Raw genomic sequence first — 25,591 nt, 5'->3', positions numbered from 1 at the left:
GTCAGGGGTTTATCAACAACCTATAGTAAATACAGGTATTAAAAGTGGAATACCAAGTAGCTTGACACTTTTACAATGATAAAAAAAAGGCAAATGGAATCCAGATCTGAAATACTGGTGTTTATTTGTTGGCACATTTATATTACAATCTTCAGTCTTCTCACTGGTTTTTCACAGTCCCAAATGACAATAGTAAATATTCCAGTGATGTACACTTTGGAGAAAACAATTACTACAAATATGTAGGGTAGGTCAAGGGCTTTCACTTAGGGAAATGCACACTCTTACATTTTAGGTAGCCCAAATAGCTTTCTTCACTGAATCCCATCTGATTGTGATTTTGCTTTATCAATTTGTATATAGCAAGGGCGTATTACCCCTCCTACAGAATGGTCCAATAGAAAAATAATCAAGCTGTTAAGAGTAGTCACTATCCAAATACTGCTGAGAATGCAAGAATCCTCAAGTGGACATTCCCTGACTGAGGCAAAACTGTTTCACATGCGTTGCAGAATACTGCCTGACCACTAGGTGGTGAGATATAGGCAGGTTTTTACATCACTCCGGTGAAGGACCAAGGAGGCCTATGAGCAGAGGCTGCATTTGAGCCTTTTAAAATGCCTACATCCACTCCTTCCGGTTTTCACTGCGTGCTGTGTGAAATCATCCTAAGGAAGAGAGAAATGCATTTCTTAAAGGACTCAAGCAGGGTATATTTATACAGTACTTACCCTTTTCCTAATGAGAAATATTAAACCCAACTTTCATTATATTAACAGAACTATGTATGAGATGGAAGGAAAGGGGAAAAATAAACCTTATGTTTTAGTCAGTAAATGTATCTAGCTATAAGTGCTGCTTTAGCTAGTATGTACAAGATATCTTGTCATGAACACAAGAAAATCAGCAAAAGTTCAAACAGGTTAAAGAACAAGTGGTCATTCATCGGCTGTTACATATGGATATCCACATTCATTGCCCTTGCTTGTGCCCATTTTGAATAGAACCCCTTCACTTTATCAGAGATTTTCCAATTCCATCTCTAATTTGATTGATAGCTCGTTATCATATAAAGAAAATGGACTTTAAGGGAGGCTGACCACAAAATTCAATAATAGGCCTGAATCTATTCTGCTCTGTGGGGCTACGGTGGTATTGGAAAAATTGGTTTCCACTAGACAGTTCCAAGACTTAGCCCCCCCACACCTTTCGATGCAGCTCGTTTAATGAAGCAATAAGGCCAGAGGGGGTGTGGTATATGGCCAATATACCACGGCTAAGGGCTGTTCTTAAAACGCATGACACAACACGGAGTGACTGGACACAGCTTTTAGCCATAGTATATTGGCCATATATCACAAACCGCGAGTTACCTTGTTGCGATTATAAACTGGTCACCAATGTAATTAGAGCAGTTAAAAATGTTTTGATGTACCTGTGGAATAAAATCTGGTATAACACAGCTGTCAGCTAATCTGCATTCAGGGCTTGAACCACCTAGTTTATAAAAAAGCAATAAATGGTTCAAAGTAAAATTTCTATTGATATCAGTAATCCACTCACCAATTTAGTTCAACCCTTACATTATAGAATAGACCTTGAGTCTGGGATAACATACACTCGGTGGCCAGTTATTAGGTGCACCAATCTAGTACCGGGTCGGACCCCCATTGCCTCCAGAACCTGAATTCTTCAGTGCATGGAAACATTGCTCAATTGGTACCAAGGGACCTCACGTGTGCCAGGAAAACATCCCCTACACCATTGCCCCATGCTGCTTATGTAAAATCCTGACTGCCATTAGCATGACTCAACAGGAACCGGGATTCATTTGACCAGGTGATGTTGGTGATTGCGTGCACACTGGAGACGCTTGTTTTTATCTGATAGGAGTGGAACCCGGTGTGGTCATCTGCCGCATTAGCCCATCTGGTACCTGGATGCTTCCTTTTTATAACAATAGCAAGCCACGTGACACTGGAGGAGCAAACTATTTTCAGGATTTTTTTTTTTTTTACCTTTATTTAAACCAGGCAAGTCAGTTAAGAACAAATTCTTATTTTCAATGACGGCCTGGGAACAGTGGGTTAACTGCCTGTTCAGGGGCAGAACGACAGATTTGTACCTTGTCAGCTCGGGGGTTTGAACTCGCAACCTTCCGGTTACGAGTCCAACGCTCTAACCACTAGGCTACCATGCTCTAACCACTAGGCTACCCTGGGGTGGTGTACCTAATAAACTGACCACTGAGTATATAGTGTTCATTTTGGAGGGCGAATGATGAGCTACTGCAACAATGACAGGGCAGAAGAGATAATACATATAAGAGTTGGTTCTGTCAGAAGACTAGGATAATGACAAAAGCTCTATGGTAGTGGTCTGGAAACAGCATTCAGCCCAGTGGAAACCCTCAATTTTGTATGTTAACAATTCAACTATGATGGACTTCACTTTATTACACCTCAGCCTCTGGTCTTTGTAGAACATCTGAGGCATCTCTGCTGCTTATATCATTCATGATAAATGGGGTCTTCACTCCCCCAAGACAGCTAGCAACATTTACTTGTTCTTCAGCCTTAACATGTACTGTGTATCAAAGCAACTCGTCAACAAACCTTACAAAGCCAACGCCACCCTTTGTTTAGGGATCGAGTCAACTACAGCCATGGCTGAGCAAAATATAGCCCTCACAAATGCATCAGAGAAACTGTTTTGTCATTTGTACTCACCTTTGATCTATACAGAAATAAACAATTTACAATAAAAACATCTTACATGCTATCTACAGGGCCTCCAGTTTCACAGTATTGAGCCAGCTGCTCCATGCCACATCTAAGGCAAGTATAGCAGGTTGGCTAGAGATTTGCTAGACGTTTAAGAAAAAAATAATAGTATTCAAAGCATTTTTACATGTTAAAAACAAGGTCTCAAACTGTACAAGGCTTGTTTGTTTGTTCTGCATCTAGCCAAAGACAGTATTTTAGATTAAATTACTTTCAATATCAAGCAGGTGTTTGTTTTGGGGATGCAGATTCAATACTAAAAAGGGTTAAACATTTTTTACTGACCCCCCCCAAAACAATCTACGTTATTCAAATATACGGCTTCTAGTGCTTGTTTAAGTGAAAAATAAAATGTTATGAACGCAATGTAAACATCTGATATAAAACAGAGGTTAAAGTAAGGGGTGAAAATCTGAAAATTGGATAAAAAGGTGGTGTGTGTTGGGTGAAGGCAATTGTCAGTCCATGGATGGCACAAAATAAATGGAGGGAGACTGCAGTTGTTCACACCATGCCATTATAAATTATAAACTATTACATTTTGGTCGGCGGGGTCTGCTTACTGTTTCGGTGTCTGTAGTGAACCATTACTAACAGACTACTAGACCGTTAAGTAGGTAAAGACACTGGAGAAAGAAAGGGTCTCAGTCTATTGGGTAAAACACCAGGGTAAACTCTCAATGCTGACTCACCAAAATGGGGACTGTGCTACATATTTAGTTGTGTAGACATTCTTTCTATATATTTTTTTCTGCCTAAAAGTGAATATTGAAATGGCTAGCTAGCTTCCAGACTAAGGGAAGATGTATAGGCTACTTGACGAATCGGGTCAAATGGGGAAAAGGGCCTCGTCTTTCTGATGAAACCTGCAAGATATTAATACAAAGAACCACAATGCGGAGCTAAATGAGAATTCAAAAGAACTTAGTTAACACCAAAGACTACCTGCTGCACAATCTGTATCAGGTGACCCCAATGTGCAAAACATAGCCAGCGCTCATGTAAAACAAGTCACTTCCTACAACTGTCTATTCAGATGCACAGAACATTTCCTATCCTTAACAGAGGGAAAACACGCTCTTGGGCACAATCATACACAGACAATAACCAAAAGAGGAGACATTAAAAAGACCACTGAAAGCATTGCGCTTAAGCACTAAGTATACACTTTTACATCACAACAGTAAAAAGTAGTTCTTGCATTCAATAAACACCACACTAAGGGTGTGTTCAAGGTATGAGAATGAGGGAGTGAGGGATGCTTCATGAAATTTTCATTAAAACGAAACGAACAAGGGGTCAAAAATTACATTTCCAAATTGTTTCAGAATCTTCACTCAACCCTTGTCAAGTCTGCACCACAATTCTGGCACAAATGAGTTGGCAAGGCAAACCATGTTATGTTGAGACAAAAAAAAAAAGTAGTAAGAGGGAGAGTGGTGGCAAGAGCTCCTGGGGTTGTGTTTTAGTTATCTGATACCCGACACGGAGCTCTGGCTGATGTTGTAGGTGGGGGAGAGGTCTCCGCCTATCGTGGCCACCAGGGGCGTCCCGTTGCTGGTCAGGCAACCATCCTTGAGAGGCTCGAAGTATGTGGCCTGCACAGGCTTGTGACACTGCAACACTTGTATTGCATCGTCTATTTTAAACCAATCCCTTTTTCTCCCTGTTAAAAGGGACAAGAACAGACACCATTGTGGCACACGTTTAGAAAGACAGACATGAGAGGCATCTATAACGAGAATTCAAACAATGTAGTATAATCAGATTGAAATGAAAGCCACTCACCAATGTTCACTGAGTCCTCCCAATCCTCCAGGACCTCAGTTACGATAAGAATGTAGACGTAGGTTCTGTGTTTCCTCTCTCGGTTCTGTAAGATAGACAGTTTTGACCTTTATTTATTTTTTCAGAACAAAGTCCATATTTTCTCTCCACTCCCAAACAAGCTTTAGCATGCCTAAGCATGTCATAACATAAACTCACCTCAAATATTCCAACTAGGCGACCTAAAGTCCCCTTCACACCTGCCTGTGGAACAACAAAAAACAAGGAAGAAAATCAAAATCCTATCTAAGGATTAAAAACATAACTCTTTCAATCTTAAGAGTCTGTGTCACTGTGGCAATCGAATCATTAGGTGTGTGTAGCTTGTGTGTTACAATATGTCCTGAAGATGCCATGAGATAAAACATCCTTCACACAACTGTCCTGCTATAAAATGTAATAAAGTGTAACACCAGTACCTCTACCCGTCATGGTTCATAGCAAATGGTGTTTTATATACAGTACCGGTCAAATGTTAACACCTATTCCAGGGTTTTTCTTTATTTGTACTATGTTCTACATTGTAGAATAATAGTGAAGACATCAAAACTATTAAATTACACATATGGAATCATGTAGTGAACAAAAGTGTTAAATAAATATCTTATATTTGAGATTCTTTCTTAATGAGTTGGGGCCAATCAATTGTGTTGTGACAAGGTAGGGGTGGTATACAGAAGACAGGCCTATTTGGTTAAAGCCATTAACACATGGTCAGTCAATCCAGAAAATGTCAAGAACTTTAAAAGTTATTCAAGTGAAGTCGCAATAACCATCAAGCGTTATGAAACCGGCTCTCATGATAACCACCACAGGAAAGGAAGACAGAGTTACCTCTGCTGCAGAGGATAAGTTCATTAGAGTTACCAGCCTCAGAAATTGCAGCCAAAATAAATGCTTCAGGGTTCAAGTAACTGACACCTCAACAACTGTTCAGAAGAGAATGCAGGAATCAGGCCTTCATGGTCGAATTGCGGCAAAGAAATCCCTACTAAAAGGACACCAATAATAAGAAGAGACTTGCTTGGGCCAAGAAACACGAGAAATGGACATTAGACCGGTGGAAATCTGTCCTTTGGTCTGATGAATACAAATTTGAGATTTTTGGTTCCAACTGCCATATCTTTGTGAGACGCAGAGTAGTACGTTAACAAATTAATTTAGCATGTGTGGTTCCCACTGTGAAGCATGGAGGAGGAAGTGTGATGGTGCTTTGCTGGTGACATTGTCTGTGATTTATTTAGAATTAAGGCACACTTAACCAGCATGGCTACCACTGCATTATGCAGCGATACGCCATCCCATCTGGTTTGCGCTTAGTGGGATTATTTGTTTTTCAACAGGACAATGACCCAACACACCTCCAGGCTGTGTAAGGGCTATTTGACCAAGGAAGAGAGTGATGGAGTGCTGCATCAGATGACCTGGCCTCCACAATCACCCGACCTCAACCCAATTGAGATGGTTTGGGATGAGATGGACTGCAGAGTGAAGAAAAAGCTGCCAACAATTGCTTAGCATATGTGGGAACTCCTTCAAGATAGTTGAAAAAGCATTCCAGGTGAAGCTGGTTGAGAGAATGCCAAGATTGTGCAAAGCTGTCATCAAGGCAAAGGGTGGCTACTTTGAAGAATCTAAAATATATTTTGATTTAATGAACACTTTTTTAGTTACCTCATGATTCAATGTGTTATTTCATAGTTTTGTTGATGTCTTCACTAATATTCAACCATGTAGAAAAATTGTAAAAAGAAAGAAAAACCTTTGAATGAGTAAGTGTGTGCAAACTTTTGACTGGTACTGTACAACTCAAAGTGTGAAAATGGCATATCTTGTTTGTGTCCCCCAGTTTTCAATACATTTTCATTTTATTTAGCCAGGATAGTCCACTAACAACTGCCACTGTTTTCTAGGGAGTCCTGGGTTCCATTTAATTAATAAAAACATACACATCACATAAAAGTTGACTTGATAAAAACAGCCTACACAGAAGCACACACATCATACGCAGTAGCATAAATACAAAATGACACTCACATATCCTACTAGATTTGTGTACAGCTCTTTTGTGCTAGCTAGATGCATTTTTACTGAGCTAGCTAGCTGCTGGCTAGCTAGCTGCCATGTGGATAAGTCCAGTATATTCCAGAGCAGTGGTCCAAAGAACTGCAGACTGCCTTGGAAGGCCATGTTTTTCCCTGATGGTTGTGCCAGCAGGTTCAGGTCCCATTGGTAATAGGCTTTGGCTGCTGGTGCGTACTGCTGGCATCCTCTAGTTTCAGTTTCAGCCTATTAATAAACTTGGACTCCATAGTGAATATATACCAGTATGTACCCCAGTATCAATCCCACACCCTTCATGCCTTCAACCAGATCATGTGGGGAAGACCAGCACTGGGGTGACTGGAGAATAGGCAGGGTTTGGATAACGTTGGCAAACCTCAACCACCTCTACTCAAAATGGTCACCCTGTCCATATCATAATAAGAACATGAGTGAAGAACATGAGCCGTAGAGCTGCATTCCATGAGCCGTAGAGCTGCCTCCATCGTGTCAGGTCGTTTAACTGGATGATTGGCTGTGGACACTACTACAAGGTACTATGCATAACCCTTAACCTGCTCCTATGTCTTTCAGTTCAGACCTCACAAACTTCTACAGATGCACCAGAGAGCATCCTGTCAGGCTGTTGTGGTGACCGGCAGTTATGACCACAGTCAAATTCCATGTGACCGTTGAGTCACAGTAATCTCCTCCTATGCGCTCTGTACATGAATGGGGCTGATGTGTTGCTAGTACCCAACTCGCTAACGACCATTATGTTAAATGTAAAAAACAACAACCTCTAGGCTACCTTTACTCCACACACAGAGACGTGTACAAAGCTCTCCCTCGCCCTCCATTTGGCAAATCTGACCATAATTCTATCCTTCTGATTCTTGCTTACAAGCAAAAACTAAAGCAGGAAGCACCAGTGACTTGCTCAATACGGAAGTGGTCAGATGACGCAGATGCTAAGATACAGGATTGTTTTGCTAGCACAGACTGGATTATGTTCTGGGATTCTTCCGATGGCATTCAGGAGTATACCACATCAGCTACTGGCTTCATCAATAAGTGCATTGATGACGTTGTCCCCACAGTGACCATACGTACACATCCCAACCAGAAGCCATGTATTACAGGCAACATCCACACTGAGCTAATGAGTAGAGCTGTCTCTTTCAAGGAGCAGGACTCTAACCCAGACGCTTATAAGAAACCCGCTATGCCCGCCGAAGAACCATCAAACAGGCAAAGCATCAATACAGGACTAAGATGGAGCCAGTGTAGTATGATTCAGACACTCGTCGGATGTGGCAGGGCTTGCAAACGATTACGGACTACAAAGGGAAGCACAGCCACAATCTGCCCAGTGACACGAGCCAACCAGACGAGCTAAAATATGTCTATGCTCGCATCGAGGCAAGCAACACTGAAACACGCATGATAGCATCAGCTGTCCTGGACAACTGTGTGATCACTCTCTCCTAGCCGAAGTAAGACCTTTAAAAAGGTCACCATTCACAAGGCCACAGGGCCAGACGGATTACCAGGACACGTACTAACCCGGTCTGAGTCTGAAATACCAACATGGTTTAAGCAGACCAGCATAGTCCCAGTGCCCAAGAACACTAACGTAACCTGCCTAAAAGACTACCGACCCCTAGCACTCACGTCTGTAGCCATGAAGCGCTTTGAAAGGCTGGTCATGGCTCACATCAACACCATCATCCCATAAAACCTAGACCCACTCCAATTTACATACCGCCCTAACCGATCCACAGATGATGCAATCTCTATTGCACTCCACACTGCCCATTCCCATCTGGGCAAAAGGAACACCTATGTGAGAATGCTATTCATTGACTACATCTCAGCGTTCAACACCATAGTGCCCTCAAAGCTCATCAATAAGCTAGACTTGGCACTCCAGTATCGCTTGCCGTGCGGTAGTGGAGAGAACAGTCTATGACTAGGGTGGCTGGAGTCTTTGGCAATTTTTTGGGCCTTCCTCTGACACAGCCTGGAAGAGAGGTCCTGGATGGCAGAAAGCTTGGCTCCAGTGAAGTACTGGGCCGTACGCACTATGCTCTGTAGTGCCTTGCGGTCGGAGGCCGAGCAGTTGCCATACCAGGCGGTGATTCAACCAATCAGGATGCTCTCGATGGTGCAGCTGTAGAACTTTGAGGATCTGAGGACCCATGCCAAATCTTTTCAGTCTCCTGAGGGGGTAAAGGTGTGCCCTCTTCACAACTGTCTTTCACGACTGTGTTTGGACCATGATAGTTTGTTGGTGATGTGGACACCAAGAAACTTGAAGTCATAGACTGTTCTCTCTGCTTTGCCTGTTTGATGGTTCGTCGAAAGACATAGCGGGATTTCCTATAAGCTTCCGGGTTAGAGACCCACTCCTTGAAAGAGGCAACTCTAGCCTTTAGCTCAGTGCGGATGCTGCCTGTAGTCCATGGCTTCCGGTCGGGGTATGTACGTACAGTCACTGTGGGGACAACATAATCGATGCACTTATTGATGAAGCCAATGACTCATGTGGTATACTCCTCAATGCCATCGGAGGAATCCCAGAACATATTCCAGTCTGTGCTAGAAAAACAGTCCTGTAGCTTAGCATCTGCTTCCTCTGACCACTTATTTATTGATCTAGTCACTGGTGCTTCCTGCTCTAATTTTTGCATGTAAGCAGGAATCAGGGGGATAAAATTATGGTCAGATTTGCCAAATGGAGGGCGAGATAGAGCTTCCCGTGGGGGGACAGACACACACCGATCCTGTAGAGGTTAAGGTTAGCGATCTATCCAATGTGTTTTGAGTTTCCACTTACTCCGTGGTGAATTATCCCCAACAAAATTAGCCTAGGATACCTGTTAGTGCACATAAAGATGTAGGCAAATCCATCTCTATTGACTAAAATAAAATTCTGGAGCCCTATGTTAACAGTAAAATATAAGTGGTCGAGGAGTGTGTCAAATCGTTAGTAGGCAAATGGATGACTGTCCTGCCCACCTTGATAACCACCTTTCATTGAGGATACTCATGTTTATCTTACCGCAGAAGAGTTTTGAAATCTGCCACACCCCCTTCGAATCAGCTTTTGTTTCCTCAGAGAAAAACATGCACACATTTAAAATCAATATGCTACTTATTATTTTATCTATAAAATGTCTTGCACAACTAGCTTAATTTGTTTTGAGCACTTTACACATTTATTTTGGAATCCATCCCTGTAACGTCATTTGCCGAACGACACCCGAGTGGAGAAGGACAGTCTCATTTCAAGCAAGAGTATTTCCACTCTCCTCGCCAACTCTCATTGATTAACTTTGACCTTTTTCAAAAGGAGGCGAGAGAGGACGCAGGTGGTGAGCAAATCTAATTGATGTGGTGGGGTGACATTGTTTCAAAGAAAGATTCTAGCTTTAATAAAGCACTGTGAATTACTTTAGAACATGATTACTTATTTTTTCTATTGCGTGAAGCTGCAATTTTTGGGGGGGTGCGACCAAATCCTAGGCTGGTGCCACCAACTGAAAAAGTTGGTCACCAGGGGAAAATATTAGTCTAGAGCCCTGCATATAGTCTACAGGCTTTCAAAGTGTCCATGCAATCTTGTAAGTAGGCTATGATTTCTGGAACGCTTATCTCAGAAAGCTAAGTTATCATATTATTTTCTGGAACCTAAGCCTTAGTTGAAGAGACACTTCTTGGCAACAGAGAAACCCTCTTTACCCCCTAGTGGGCAAAAAAAAATATTAAATGAACATATTCAATCATCATGGTTAAATTAGTGATTAGTACAGAATAGGCTACATTATGTAAACAAACAAAAATGATCTCCATAGAAAGAGGAAACATGTTCCTTCCTTCCAAGCATGAGTTGGGCCTGTGGCTTGGTTGTCTGGCCTGCAGCCACAGCATTGTGTAAAGGGCAGTGTTTAATTTCAGTATGCGCCCTTTGGCACTTTTAACACTCCTGTGTAACATGAATCTGGGAGACGAGTCTTGGCTGCGTGCTTACTGTGGATGTGCTTTCTCAGTACACATAAACAGAGTATGATCAAGACCAACTGCTCTGCCCAGCAGGGCTCAGGATAAATGCTAACAGTGAATGTGCTTTGACCAGTTGAGCTAGTTCTGTGCAATATATCACTAATTCAAATGTATGTTTTTCAAATGTATGTTTTGTGTGATATATCAAACGCCTGTATCGCAAGAATCAGGGTTTTGCTATTTTTCAGTTTTTATGATGGTTTATGTCCGCTTGTTCCCAGGTTTCTGGGCATGTCTCCTTCACTCCTTCTGTGCTGTGTGCACCTTCCCATTTAAACCAGATGTGTATATAATGACGAAGTGCTTAGGTCCAAAAGCTTAAGCTTAGGTCCAAAATAAACCTATAGAAACGTAAATGATTTTGGCGAGAGTGAAACCTCTCATGTCGCCTCTTCCTGTTTACACACTCACCCCTCCCCCTGCCACTCACTACAAAGATGACAAATCACTTCTTCCTTTCTGACAAGCAGTTTCAATTCGCTATTTGCATTTGAGGTTTGGTCCAACATAGTTGCTTATATGGACACTGAAACACATTGAGACATTTTTACTGTGATGGGTTCTGACTCATAAACTTGAAATATTGTTAATTATCAAGTATTCTAAGGCAATGAGGAGTGCCAGACTCTGGTTTCTACACGAGAAGTGAATGGTTATCTGTAGGAGGAATGTATATGGTGGAGTCAATTAAACTTGGAATGTAATGAGTAAATTAAAGGCAATCACATGGTTGCAGTCACTGATAAGGGTGGAGAAATGTGGTTTAGTAGGGAATGGGGGCCGAGGTCAGGTCAGGACACAGTAAGGGAGAAGGAAAGGGTTCATTGCCCGTATCACTGCTCCACCCAAATTGGGGTGTATATACTACCACTGGTGGAAACACGTCTTTGTCTGAATAAACTTGGTTTGAGCTTTTATAATTGTCCGTCAGGTTCTAAATAACAGGGTAAAAACTAACATTTAGAACCTATTATAGGTTCTGTTATTTAGAACCTGTAATAGAGAAGTTAACCTTCCTAACGATACCCTTTTTACAGTACGTCTCAACTGGTCAAATCGCGCACATAGCAGATAACACTAAAACGGGAGTATCAATAAACATTGAGTCTCGAAAATGATTGATCAGTTTGTCACGCGCAGCATTGGCGTACAAGGTAAAGCCCTGAAATCGCTACATTATCGCTGACTGTTTGAAATGCAGTATATTTGACCTTTAACTGTACAACAAAGGTTATTTAGCGATTCTTTGGCCATAGCACCCATCCCTATGTTGAGCTCAATAGCCAAGTTTCCACAAGCTTTATCAAGGTAATCAGCATGGGACCAATAATGGCAGGCAAATGTGTTATTTTTCAAAGTATGACAATGACAGTAGTCACAATGGCAAATCTCAGTTTAATATCTGGTTGCCATTCCAGCAAATACCATACTGTAATTGAGTGTGGTGTGATTTGCAAGAAAAAAAACATTTGAGGCTGTCTACCCAAAAAGCCACACTTAAAACAAAGAGACCATTTCTAATATCCATAACCACTTATGAAAAACACCACAAGTTCCCTGAACAGTGTGAGAATGTAGTTGAATAATAAGCTACGGTCAATGAAATGAGAGGGAAAGAAACAAACCTCTTCACAGACTTCTCGTGCTGCTGCTACATTGGGCTCCTCTTCTGGCTCCATCCCCCCACCAGGGACAATCCACTTGTCTGGATGACGACTACTACTCACCAACAGGACCTGCAGAAAAAGACAATACAGCATTGAGCACCATCAATCAAATCCAGTGTTTCAGTTTGCTTGAGACAACTTCTCTACTCAGTTGAAAGACAACACCTCAATCCTATTCAAATTACAGGTGACATATCCTCAATAACACATCAAATAAAATTGTATTCTCTTCACATGCTTCATAAACAATAGGTGTAGAGTAACAGTGAAATGCTTACTTACGGGCCCGTCCCAACAATGCAGAGAGTAATAGAAAAGTAATAACACATAAAAGTAAAAAATAAATAACACAATGAGTAACGATAACTTGGCTACAGTGCCTTCGGAAAGTATTTAGACTAGGGATGCATGATATATCGGTGAACATCACAGAAGCGGCCGATATTAGCTAAAAATGCCAACATCGTTATCAGCCGATGTCTAGTTTAAGGCCGATGTGCAAAACCGATGTCAAAGCTGACATACTTTCGCAAGGCACTGTACTCGGCCCCCTTGAACTTTGCGACCTTTTGCCACATTTCAGGCTTCAAACATAAAGATATAAAACTGTATTTTTTTGTGAAGAATCAACAACAAGTGGGACACAATCATGAAGTGGAACGACACTTATTGGATATTTCAAACTTTTTTAACAAATCAAAAACTGAAAAATTGGGCGTGCAAAATTATTCAGCCCCCTTAAGTTAATACTTTGTAGCGCCACCTTTTGCTGCGATTACAGCTGTAAGTCGCTTGGGGTATGTCTCTATCAGTTTTGCACATTGAGAGACTGAAATTCTTTCCCATTCCTCCTTGCAAAACAGCTCGAGCTCAGTGAGGTTGGATGGAGAGCATTTGTGAACAGCAGTTTTCAGTTCTTTCCACAGATTCTCGATTGGATTCAGGTCTGGACTTTGACTTGGCCATTCTAACACCTGGATATGTTTATTTTTGAACCATTCCATTGTAGATTTTGCTTTATGTTTTGGATCATTGTCTTGTTGGAAGACAAATCTCCGTCCCAGTCTCAGGTCTTTATCAGACTCCATCAGGTTTTCTTCCAGAATGGTCCTGTATTTGGCTCCATCCATCTTCCCATCAATTTTAGCCATCTTCCCTGTCCCTGCTGAAGAAAAGCAGGCCCAAACCGTGATGCTGCCACCACCATGTTTGACAGTGGGGATGGTGTGTTCAGGGTGATGAGCTGTGTTGCTTTTACGCCAAACATAACGTTTTGCATTGTTGCCAAAAAGTTCAATTTTGGTTTCAACTGACCAGAGCACCTTCTTCCACATGTTAGGTGTGTCTCCCAGGTGGCTTGTGGCAAACTTTAAACAACACTTTTTATGGATATCTTTAAGAAATGTCTTTCTTCTTGCCACTCTTCCATAAAGGCCAGATTTGTGCAATATACGACTGATTGCTGTCCTATGGACAGAGTCTCCCACCTCAGCTGTAGATCTCTGCAGTTCATCCAGAGTGATCATGGGACTCTTGGCTGCATCACTGATCAGTCTTCTCCTTGTATGAGCTGAAAGTTTAGAGGGACGGCCAGGTCTTGGTAGATTTGCAGTGGTCTGATACTCCTTCCATTTCAATATTATCGCTTGCACAGTGCTCCTTGGGATGTTTAAAGCTTGGGAAATCTTTTTGTATCCAAATCCGGCTTTAAACTTCTTCACAACAGTATCTCGGACCTGCCTGGTGTGTTCCTTGTTCTTCATGATGCTCTCTGCGCTTTTAACGGACCTCTGAGACTATCACAGTGCAGGTGCATTTATACGGAGACTTGATTACACACAGGTGGATTGTATTTATCATCATTAGTCATTTAGGTCAACATTGGATCATTCAGAGATCCTCACTGAACTTCTGGAGAGAGTTTGCTGCACTGAAAGTAAAAAGGGGCTGAATAATTTTGCACGCCCAATTTTTCAGTTTTTGATTTGTTAAAAAAGTTTGAAATATCCAATAAATGTCGTTCCACTTCATGATTGTGTCCCACTTGTTGTTGATTCTTAACAAAAAAATACAGTTTTATATCTTTATGTTTGAAGCCTGAAATGTGGCAAAAGCTCGCAAAGTTCAAGGGGGCCGAATACTTTCGCAAGGCACTGTACCTACGTTATATAGGTATGCACATGACGTAATGACGCCATGTAAAATGTTGTGCTACGAGCGCAACACAGCATCCTAACATAGCCTACAATGACTGCTGTGTGGATCGAGCAGTGAAGTCGAGCAGTCATTTGAAAGAGTAAGAACATTTCAGTGAGACAACTCAAAGGCGAAATCCATTAAAGCCAAGATAATGGATTTCATTGCCCAATCAACCGTTCTCTGTCGTGAGTGATGTCGGCTTTCGCGACTGGTCGAGCACCAGTACACACACCAAGTGCACTATTTTTTAGGTGTTGCCCTACCGCAGTTACACAGTAATAGCGTCACTGCTATTAGCTTCACAACATACATACATCCACACATACATACTATGGAACACCGTTTGGATCTTTGCATGTCAAAAAAGATACAGTAGCACTGTCAAAGCAAAAAAGTCTGCAAACAAGCAAACATCAGCCACGAACGATGCTTTTTCAATATCGCGTTGGTAATAAAGCGTAATTTGTTCGATCTCAACGTCTGGGGTACCTAGCTAGCACCAATACAACCTGCCTGAAAACAATGACCAGTAGAAACTGCACTCATTTTTTATTATTCTTAGCAATGATTTAGGAACCCTTGTGAGTAAGTATTATCTAGGTTGCCACTTGTTGTTCGCCTATTGAAATTTAACTTAGTTAGCCAGCTACTTAACCCTGTTGCCAAAAGCAAACATTATAAGCAGCCAGCTATCTTCATCTGGCTAGTGAGGCTCGACCGAACCGGGTTGTGTTGTGAAGCTTGCCACAATAAGGATTAGGCTCAATACTGGAATTTGCAGTTTGCCTTCGAAATCAAAGTGCCATTGACAGTAACACAAATAAATATAATTATGCCGTACTTTTATTTTGAAGGCTAACCACAAAGTCCACTGTTGTGGCTAATCCTAATTGTGGCTAGCTTCACATAGATGGGTCCAACCACCATTAGTCAAATAAGAACTGTCTAATAAATTAGGGTTATTTTAGATAGCTGGCTAACTATATAGCTAGGTGTTAACTATATAGCTACTGAAACAGGTGTCGTTTTGCTATGTTTTTGGGGAAGAACATCGTTTGCATCCATGTGCTAGCTAATTTTTTTTTATGGCCACCACTGTAGGTGCGCAAGACAACTTTACCAGCATCATTGCATACGTATCGATTAATCGTTTTTGACAAATAAAATACAAGTGATAGTGTAATCAATATTTTTAGATTTTTCAAATCAAAAATTTGTAATAACTACCTAAAAAATTAAAGAATGCGTTAAATTATTATGTGACGTGCAATCCTATTTTGGTCCTGATTGATCAACAAGCTTATTTGACACATCAATTGTTTTGATTTGACACGTCAAGTCGTGTTAAATAGTATATGTGACACACAAAGACCCAAACGGCGTTCCTTAGAAATCCTGGTTGAGACTGAACAACAAAACAGCACAGCAAGTAAGTGAAAGAAATAGGTTTTGATTATGTTTTACTGCTGATGGCGACATAAGTAAAAGCCTTCAAAATGGCTTTTTGGTCAGTGTGTGTGTGTGTAACCTTTATTTAACTAGGCAAGTCAGTTAAGAACAAATTCTTAATTACAACGGCGGCCAAACCCGGACGACACTGGGCCAATTGTGAGCCACCCTATGGGACTCTCAATCACGGCCGGATGTGATACCGCCTGGATTTGAACCATTGACTGTAGTGACGCCTCTTGCACTGAGATGCAGTGCCTTAGACCGCTGTGTCCATGTGTGTGTGTTAACTATTTAACTGTACTAGAATGTTTAAAAGGCCGAAAAAATGTAATATCGGTATCATTTCTTTTGGTAAGGAAAATATAAATTAGACCCCTTGACTTTTCCACATTGTAACAATCTACACACAACACCACATAATGACAAAGCAAAAAGAGGTTAAGCAATATTTGCAAGTTTATTACAAATAAAAAACAGAAATCACATTTACATAAGTATTCAGACCCGTTACTCAGTACTTTGTTGAAGCACCTTTAGCAACGATTACAGCAGTCTTCTTGGATAACTACAAGCTTGGCACACCTGCATTTGGGGAGTTTCTCCCAATCTTCTCTGCAGATCATCTCAAGCTCTGTCAGGTTGGATGGGAAGCATTGCTGAACAGCTATTTTCAGGTCTCTCCAGAGGTGTTAGATTGGGTTAAAGTCCGGGCTCTGGCTGGGCCACTCAAGGACATTCAGAGACTTGTCCCGAAGCCACTCCATTGTCTTGACGGTGTGCTCAGGGTCTTTGTCCTGTTGGAAAGTGAACCTTTGCCCCAGCCTGAGATCCTGAGCACTCTGGAGCAGGTTTTCATCAAGGGTCTCTTTGTACTTTGCCTGGATCCTGCCTAGTCTCCCAGTCCCTGCCGATGAAAAACATCCCCACAGCATGCTGCCACCACCATGCTTCACCATAGGGATGGGGCCAGGTTTCCTCCAGACATGATGTTTGGCCTTTAGGCCAAAGAGTTCAATCTTGGTTTCATCAGACCAGAGAATCTTGTATCTCATGGTCTGAGAGTTTTTAGGTGCCTTTTGGCAAACTCCAAGAGGGCTGTCATGTGCCTTTTACTGAGGAGTGACTTGTCTGGCCACTCTACCATAAAGGCCTGATTGGTGGAGTGATGCAGTGATGGTTGTCTTCTGGAAGGTTCTTTCATCAAACATAGAGGAACTCTGGAGCTCTATCAGAGTGACCATCGGTTTCTTGGTCACTTCCCTGACCAAGGCCCTTCTCTCCCAATTACTCAGTTTGGCAAGGCGGCCAGCTCTAAGAGGAGTCTTGGTGGTTCCAAACTTCTTCCATTTAAGAATGATGGAGGCCACTGTGTTCTTGGGGACCTTCAATGCTGCAGAAATGTTTTGGTACCCTTCCCCGGATCTGTGCCTCGTCACAAGCCTGTCTCAGAGCTCTATGCACAATTCCTTCAACCTCATGGCTTGGTTTTTGCTCTGACATGCACTGTCAACTGTGAGACCTTATATAAACAGATGTGTGCCTTTACAAATCATGCCCAATCAATTGAATTTACCACAGATGGACTCCAATCAAGTTGTAGAAACATCAATAATTATCCATGGAAACACGATGCATTTCAGCTCAATTTCAATCTCATAGCAAAGGGTCTGAATACTTAAGTAAATAAGGTACTTCTGTTTAATAAGTTTATACATTTGCAAAAATGTCTAAAAACGTTTTGCTTTGTCATAGGGTGTTGTGTGCTGATGATTTTTTTTAAATACATTTTAGAATAAGACTATAATGTAACTGTCACACCTTGGTCTTAGTATTTTGTGTTTTCGTTAATTAGTTGGTCAGGCCAGGGTGTGACATGGGTTTATGTTGTTGTATTTCATAGTGAGGTTTTTTAGTTATTGGGATTGCGGCTGAGTAGGGGTGTTGCATAGGTTTGGCTGCCTGAGGCGGTTCTCAATCAGAGTCAGGTGATTCTCGTTGTCTCTGATTGGGAACCGTATTTAGGTAGACTGGGTTTCACTTTGTATTTCGTGGGTGATTGTTCCTGTCTCTGTGTTAGTGTTCACCAGACAGGCTGTATAGGTTTTTCACGTTCCGTTTGTTGTTTTTGTATTTATAAGTTATTTCATGTATCGTCATTTGTTTCATTAAAGACATGAGTAACCAACACGTTGCATTTCGGTCCGACTTTCTTGTGACAAACGAAGAACGCCGTTACAGAATCACCCACCACACGGACCGAGCAGCGTGTTAACAGGCAGCTGGAGCAGCGAAGGGAGGACGTTATGGACAGCAGAGGCTTGGAGTATACGACGTGGGAAGAAATAGACAGGTGGGCGGCCAACCCAGAGAGAGTGCCGGAGCCCGCCTGGGATTCGCTGGAGCAGTGCGAAGAGGGCTATAGGAGAATGGAGTCGAAAAGAAAGACACGGCGGCGCAGAGCGAAACCCGAAAATCAGACCCAAAAATGTATTGGGTGGGGGGGGGGGGGGGCTCAGAGGGAGAGAGGCTGAGTCAGGAGACAGACCTGAGCCAACTCTCCCTGTTTATCGTGAGGAGCCAAGGAGGAGACCAGAACCGGTGTTGGAGGTGAGCGAAGCAGAGACTGTAAAGGAGTTAATGGGGAAAGTCTGCATGGAGCAGCCAGAGCTGCCAGTCTGCATGGAGCAGCCAGAGCTGCCAGTCTGCATGGAGCAGCCAGAGCTGCCAGTCTGCATGGAGCAGCCGGAGCTGCCAGTCTGCATGGAGCAGCTAGAGCTGCCAGTCTGCAAGGAGCTGCCAGTCTGCAAGGAGCTGCCAGTCTGCAAGGAGCTGCCAGTCTGCATGGAGCAGCCAGAGCTGCCAGTCTGCATGGAGCAGCCGGAGCTGCCAGTCTGCATGGAGCAGCCGGAGATGCCAGTCTGCATGGAGCAGCCGGAGCTGCCAGTCTGCATGGAGCAGCCGGAGCTGCCAGTCTGCATGGAGCAGCTGGAGCTGCCAGTCTGCATGGAGCTGCCAGTCTGCAAGGAGCTGCCAGTCTGCATGGAGCAGCCAGAGCTGCCAGTCTGCATGGAGCAGCCAAGGATGCCAGTCTGCATGGAGCAGCCAGAGCTGCATGGAGCAGCCAGAGATGTCAGTCTGCATGGAGCAGCCAGAGCTGTCAGTCTGCATGGAGCTGCCAGTCTGTAAGGAGCTGCCAGTCTGCAAGGAGCTGCCAGTCTGCAAGGAGCTGCCAGTCGGCAAGGAGCTGCCAAAGCTGTTAGTCTGCATGGAACAGTCAGAGCTGTCAGTCTGCAAGAAGCCGCCAGAGCTGTCAATCTGCATGGAGCAGCCAGAGCCGGCAGTCAGCATGGAGCAGCCAGAGCCGTCAGTCAGCATGAAGCAGCCAGAGCCGTCAGCCAGACCCTTCCAGATCCGCCAGTCAGCCAGACCCTTCCAGATCCGCCAGTCAGCCAGACCCTTCCAGATCCGCCAGTCAGCCAGACCCTTCCAGATCCGCCAGTCAGCCAGACCCTTCCAGATCCGCCAGTCAGCCAGACCCTTCCAGATCTGCCAGTCAACCAGACTCTTCCAGATCTGCTATTCAGCCAGACTCTTCCAGATGTGCTAGTCAACCAGACTCTTCCAGATCCGCCAGTCAGCCAGGATCTGCCGGATTCAACTGCCTGGCTGGGCTTCATCTCAGTACTGGGCTTCATCTCAGTACTGGGCTTCCTCTCAGTACTGGGCTTCCTCTCAGTACTGGGCTTCCTCTCAGTACTGGGCTTCCTCTCAGTCCCGGGCTGCCCCTCAGTCCCGGGCTGCCCCTCAGTCCCGGGCTGCCCCTCAGTCAAGAGCTGCCCCTCAGTCAAGAGCTGAAATCAAACTGTCCACTTAGGAAGCAACATTGATTGACAATAAATTTCACATGCTGTTGTGCAAATGGAATAGACAACAGGTGGAAATTATAGGCAATTAGCAAGACACCCCCAATAAAGGAGTGGATCTGGAGGTGATGACCACAGACCACTTCTCAGTTCCTATGCTGGCTGATGTTTTGGTCACTTTTGAATGCTGGCGGTGCTTTCACTCTAGTGGTAGCATGAGACGGAGTCTACAACCCACACAAGTGGCTCAGGTAGTGCAGCTCATCCAGGATGGCACATCAATGCGAGCTGTGGCAAGAAGGTTTGCTGTGTCTGTCAGCGTAGTGTCCAGAGCATGGAGGCGCTACCAGGAGACAGGTCAGTACATCAGGAGACGTGGAGGAGGCCGTAGGAGGGCAACAACAAGAGCACAGGGCGCCAGTGGCGAATTTGCCAATCTTGGTGTTCTTTGGCAAATGCCAAACATCCTGCATGGTGTTGGGCTGTAAGCACAACCCCCACCTGTGGACGTGTTCCCTTTATTTTTTGAGTAGTGTATTTCATAGACCTTTGGCTAATGGATGTTCTTATAGGCACTATAGTATTGCGAGCCTAATCTCGGGAGTTGATAGGCATAAACAACTCTGTGCTTCAAGCATTGCGAAAAGCTTCTGGCAAACGGAGGAAAGTGCGGTATGAATGAATGCTTATGAGCCTGCTGCTGCCTATCACCACTCAGTCAGACTGCTCTATCAAATCATAGACTTAATTACAATAAACACACCGAAATACGAGCCTTAGGTTATTAATATGGTTAAATCCCAAAACGATCATTTCGAAAGCAAAAAGTTTATTTCAGTGAAATACGGAACCGTTGCGTATTTTAAAGAACGGGTGGCAACCCTAAGTCTAAATATTGCTGTTACATTGCACAACCTTCAATGTTATGTCATAATTATGTAAAATTCTGGCAAATTTATTACAGTCTTTTTTTAGGAAGAAACGGTCCTCACACAGTTCGCAATGAGCCAGGTGACCCAAACTGCTGCATATACCCCGACTCTGCTTACACTGAACACAAGAGAAGTGACACAGTTTCAGGCACCACATTGATTATATGCAACAGAGGACAAGCTAGTCAATCTAGTAATATCATCAACCATATATAGTTAACTAGTGATTATGTTAAGATTGATTGCTTTTTATAAGATAAGTTTAATGCTAGCTAGCAACTTACCATGGCTCCTTGCTGCCTGCACTCACGTAACAGGTGGTCTCCTCGTGGATTGCAATATAATCGGCGTCCAAAAATGCAGATTACAGATTGTTATGAAAACTTGAAATCGGCCATTCCGATTAATCGGTCGACCTCTACATCAGACTATTTTCTAGCTAACGTTATATTGAATGGGTAGGTAGCTAGCTAGTTTGATCACAAGCACGGTTAGCTAGTGGTTGGTCGAGTAAAATAACTCGTTGTTAGTCCAACTTCTAGGCAATCTAAGCAAGGCCCATATCTAACTAGCTATCTAGTAAATGTGGCTAACTAACTAGCGCTAGCTCTAATGTCACAAGTTGACATGAGTTTTGAGCCATTGATAATGCTGCTAAACATTGATTGTCAGTGTTTTATGTTACCATTATCACCAGAACGATACTAACTAGCAGTAGCAATACACACACACACACACACACACACACACACACACACACACACACACACAAGTATGTAGACAACTCTTCAAATTAGTGGATTTGGCCATTTCAGCCACACCCACTGCTGACAGGTGTATAAAATCAAGCACACAGCCATGCAATCGCCATATCAAAAATGTTGGCAGTAGGATGGCCTTACTAAAGAGCTTAGTGACTCAACGTGGCATCCTCATAGGACACCACCTTTCTTACAAGTCAGTTTATCAAATTTCTGCCATGCAAGAACTGCCCTGGTCAACTGTAAGTGTTGTTATTTTGAAGTGGAAACTTCTAGGAGCAACAATGGCTCAGCCGCGAAGTGGTAGGCTACACAAGCGCACAGGACGGGACCGCCGAGTAATGAAGCACGTAAAAATAGTATGTCCTCGTTTTAAAACACACACTACAGAGTTCCAAACTGCCTCTGGAAGCACAATAACTGTTTGTCTGGAGCTTCATGAAATGAGTTTCCATGGCCGAGCAGCCGCACACAAGCCTAAGATCACCATGCGCAATGCCAAGAGTTAGTTGGAGTGTCGCAAAGCTCACCGCCATTGGACTCTGGAGCAGTGGAAAAGCATTCTCTGGAGTAATGAATCACGCTTCACCATGTCAGTTCGCTTCACCATGTCAGTTCGAGGGACGAATCTGGGTTTGGCGGATGCCAGGATAACGCTACCTGCCTGGATGCATAGTACCAACTAAGGTTTTGTGGAGGAGGAAAAAATGGTCTGGGGCTGTTTCATGGTTCGGGCTAGGCCCCTTAGTTCCAGTGAAGGGAAATTTTAACGCTACAGCATACAATGACATTCTAGACGATTCTGTGCTTCCAACTTTGTGGCAACAGTTTGGGGTTCTTGTTTCAGCATGACAATTCCCCCATGCACAAAGCAAGGTTCATACAGAAATGGTTTGTCAAGATGTGGAATAACTTAACTGGCCTGCACAGAGCCATAACCTCAACCCCATCGAACACCTTTGGGAGGAATTGGAAAACAAACTTCGAGCCAGGCCCTATCACCCAACATCGTTGCCCGACCTTAGTAATGCTCTAGCGGAAAGCCTTCCCAGAAGAAAGGTGGCAGGTAGCCTAGTGGTTAGAGCGTTGGACTAGTAACCAAGAGGTTGCATGTTCAAATCCTTGAGCTGACAAGGTACAAATCTGTCGTTCTGCCCTTGAACACCCCAGTTAACCCACTGTTCCTAGGCCGTCGTTGAAAATAAGAACTTGTTCTTAACTGACTTGCCTATTTAAATAAAGGTAAACAAAAAGCCTTAGTAGCAAAGGTAGAACTAAATCCATATTCATGCCTGTGATTTTGGAACTCGACGTCCACATACTTTTGTCATGTAGTGCTTGTTCAGCGCTCAAGCTTGCTAGCAAGACGATAACGTCTCACTGTTAGCTAGCTAGTAGCCGGTTACCAATATATTTTGTTGCAGTAATGTCTGCTGGCTACGCGTTCACGAGCATGCTACCTAAACTTAGGTGCCTGTGTCCAGCAGTTACCTAACAATCTAACAAAAGAGAAAGACGTTAGCTATAATCTTTCTAACTTCAATGTTTGGTTAGCTGCAAGAATAAATAGCATACTCAGTATAGCTGCCAGCTAGCTAAACAGCTAAACAGTTAGATAGCTACCGTTAGCTAACTCAACGTTAATTATCCCTGGGTGGTCGCTGATTCAACAAAGCAAACCAAAACCAGTAACAACCAGCCAGTTAGATAGCTAGTTAACGTTAGCTAACTATCTAATTCATCTTCGTAATTAGTAAAGTAATAAAAATGTACTGCGACAAACATCTAACATGTTATCTGTGCTTTCCTGAACTGCGGCCCACCCTACACCCCAGCATCCTTGGCCTCACCTCCTCTTCACTTTCACTCCTGAAGCATAGACAGGCGGCCCGCTTCTTGTAGCCATCCCCATCGTATGTCCGGGTTTGGTTTGACTTGAGCTTCATCATTTCGGGTACCAATGGACCAAAACTGTAATTCAAACACTGGGAAAGACGCTGTCTTCGACGCAAAGTCCTCCTTTGAGGAACCCCGGCGTTTTCTTATGAGAAATAACTTCTTCTTCGCTTCATTTTCATAAGCATAAGCACATCTCCAGCACGGTCGCCATTATGAAGATAACTGCGTAAACAACGTAACATGGCATATCTTAACGATGGTGGCATTAGGATATTACGTATCTTGTTTTGAGGAATACAATATTGAATGTCAAAAAAAAAAAAACGAAGTAGAGAATTTACGCCAATGACGCTAGTTTCTGTTGATACATTTCATGGAGATGCTGGAAGAATTCATCGCCTTCACTATCAACAGACCGATCTTTGGTTGTAATTCATACCAATGACTAAATGGCACGTTAACGCCGAGCTTGTAAAATGAACCACAATAACATATACAACGTGAGTTCACGTGAAACTTCAGACAATATTTCAGCACACCAGGCAATGGACAGCAACCTGGTAGGTTATTACCTAAGATCAAACAAGTAAAAAAAAAAACATTTGTGGGAAATTTCTATCGGCTACTTATGTCCCTTTATGCATATCTAATAATATACTTCAATGTCGCAATAAATTGATTAGCCTAAAGTATTATATATTTATTAAATGCTTTACATTATTTGTTTAATTTATGTTTTATGCATCAATTTCATAGTGACGTTATGGACAGCCTGAACAGTATGTGACCGCAACCACAATAAAATAGATTAGATAGATGTAATAAAAACCGATTCAAATGTTTTGTAGTGTCTTGCATGAATTCTGAAAGACAGTGTGAAATATTAACCCGTTTAAACACGAAACTCGGGAAGTATTTTGTACCTTGTGCATAGATGCAGAGAACAGGAGACAAAGAAACGTCTCAAAGGTGAGGACATTCCCCAAATATTACCCTTTAATATGAAATTAAATAAATTACTTGAGCCTAATTTTCAATTGTGGATTAGTATTCTAAGGTAAGTTCTAGTTGCTAAAGTTATTATATTTACATACTACTGACTATGTTAAATATCGTATAAGTATTTCCCCACCCCTCCGTAACGGGCACCATGGAGAATATATGAGTAAGGTGTAAGTCAGGCTGCGGTTGGAAAGCAAGCCCATTACATTGAATGATGAGGTAGTGTTGATTGTAAAAAGAAGTTACAGCTATTCTTCCTCATCCTCCTACACTTCCTCAGAGGACTCTTGGAATCCCTGCTCTTTCTTCTCTTGAAAGCAACAAGAGGACAATATTACAGCTTTCTACATGCTACAGGGATGTGCACAGTCAATTTCAGTGTCATATCTACCACACCCATGGCAGCAACATACATTTTTCACAAGCAGACCTCAATAATACAGGCAGTGTTCTAAAACCCATGTAATAAGCGGAACCGCGATAATGTACAGTAACCAACAAAAGGACACCAGAATAGTGTTACTACCTCCTTTTTGGGTGGCCGTCTGTGCTTTCCCTCTGCAGTAAAAGCAGCTTTATGTTCAAGGTGGAATTCAACAAAACAGGTGCAAACATTATATAGTAAATATACAGTATTATATAATTGTCTACGATGCCAACACCTTTGGCCAAGCAGAATGTGTTGTGTAGCACTTCATGTATTATTGGCAGCAGTGGGGAGAGGCAGATCGTTCAGCCCAGGGCAAGCAGGGGGTTCAGAGGCTGTTACTACAGGTGCTGCTGGCAGTGCTTGGCCCAGAGGGATAAGGGTACAGTCAGCACGCCATCTGGCGCACTTACTACTGTATATGGACATGAGTGATGTAGTGTATTGTACTGGTGTCTTGAGGATAGGTATTTACACAGGGCACAGGCGTTCTAATCCAAACTGATTCATAAAAACATTCAGCAGTGAAGTATAACAAAGGATGTTCTCCCAACTATCCTCACATGGAGTAACTTTGCCTGAGGCCTGAAAACCAATGTTAGCTTAGTGGGCTAATGTTGTCTTGAGATGTGCAGATGATGCAAGTTCAATACTCGGGCTATTACACTTGA

General features: G+C 42.9%; 1 protein-coding gene across 2 annotated transcripts; it reads right to left on the bottom strand.

The window, feature by feature from the left end:
- Window positions 1-105: 105 nt before the first annotated feature.
- On the bottom strand, window positions 106-23,728 carry LOC135542292 (diphosphoinositol polyphosphate phosphohydrolase 1). 2 transcript variants are annotated; one of them, XM_064969156.1, is made up of 6 exons: window positions 23,443-23,728; window positions 12,344-12,454; window positions 4,770-4,814; window positions 4,572-4,656; window positions 4,264-4,449; window positions 106-668 (listed from the first exon to the last, which is right to left on the bottom strand). In XM_064969156.1, the coding sequence occupies exons 1-6, from the start codon at window positions 23,539-23,541 to the stop codon at window positions 664-666; spliced, it is 531 nt and encodes a 176-aa protein (XP_064825228.1). In that variant the 5' UTR covers window positions 23,542-23,728; the 3' UTR covers window positions 106-663. The 2 variants fall into 2 exon arrangements, with proteins under 2 accessions (XP_064825228.1, XP_064825227.1); XM_064969155.1 differs by having other exon boundaries at window positions 106-4,449.
- Window positions 23,729-25,591: the final 1,863 nt, after the last annotated feature.

This window comes from Oncorhynchus masou, chromosome 6 (assembly GCF_036934945.1).
Source record: "Oncorhynchus masou masou isolate Uvic2021 chromosome 6, UVic_Omas_1.1, whole genome shotgun sequence".
Taxonomy (NCBI): domain Eukaryota; kingdom Metazoa; phylum Chordata; class Actinopteri; order Salmoniformes; family Salmonidae; genus Oncorhynchus; species Oncorhynchus masou.
This window is presented reverse-complemented; position numbering and strand designations above follow the sequence as displayed.

Coding starts and splice junctions, on each gene's coding strand:
- LOC135542292 (XM_064969155.1), bottom strand. CDS start 23,541: ATGATGAAGCTCAAGTCAAACCAAACCCGGACATACGATGGGGATGGC. Junction 12,455..23,442: donor GGAGTGAAAGTGAAGAGGAG/GTGAGGCCAAGG, acceptor CTTTTTCTGCAG/GTCCTGTTGGTGAGTAGTAG. Junction 4,450..4,571: donor GGAGGACTCAGTGAACATTG/GTGAGTGGCTTT, acceptor CCCTTTTAACAG/GGAGAAAAAGGGATTGGTTT.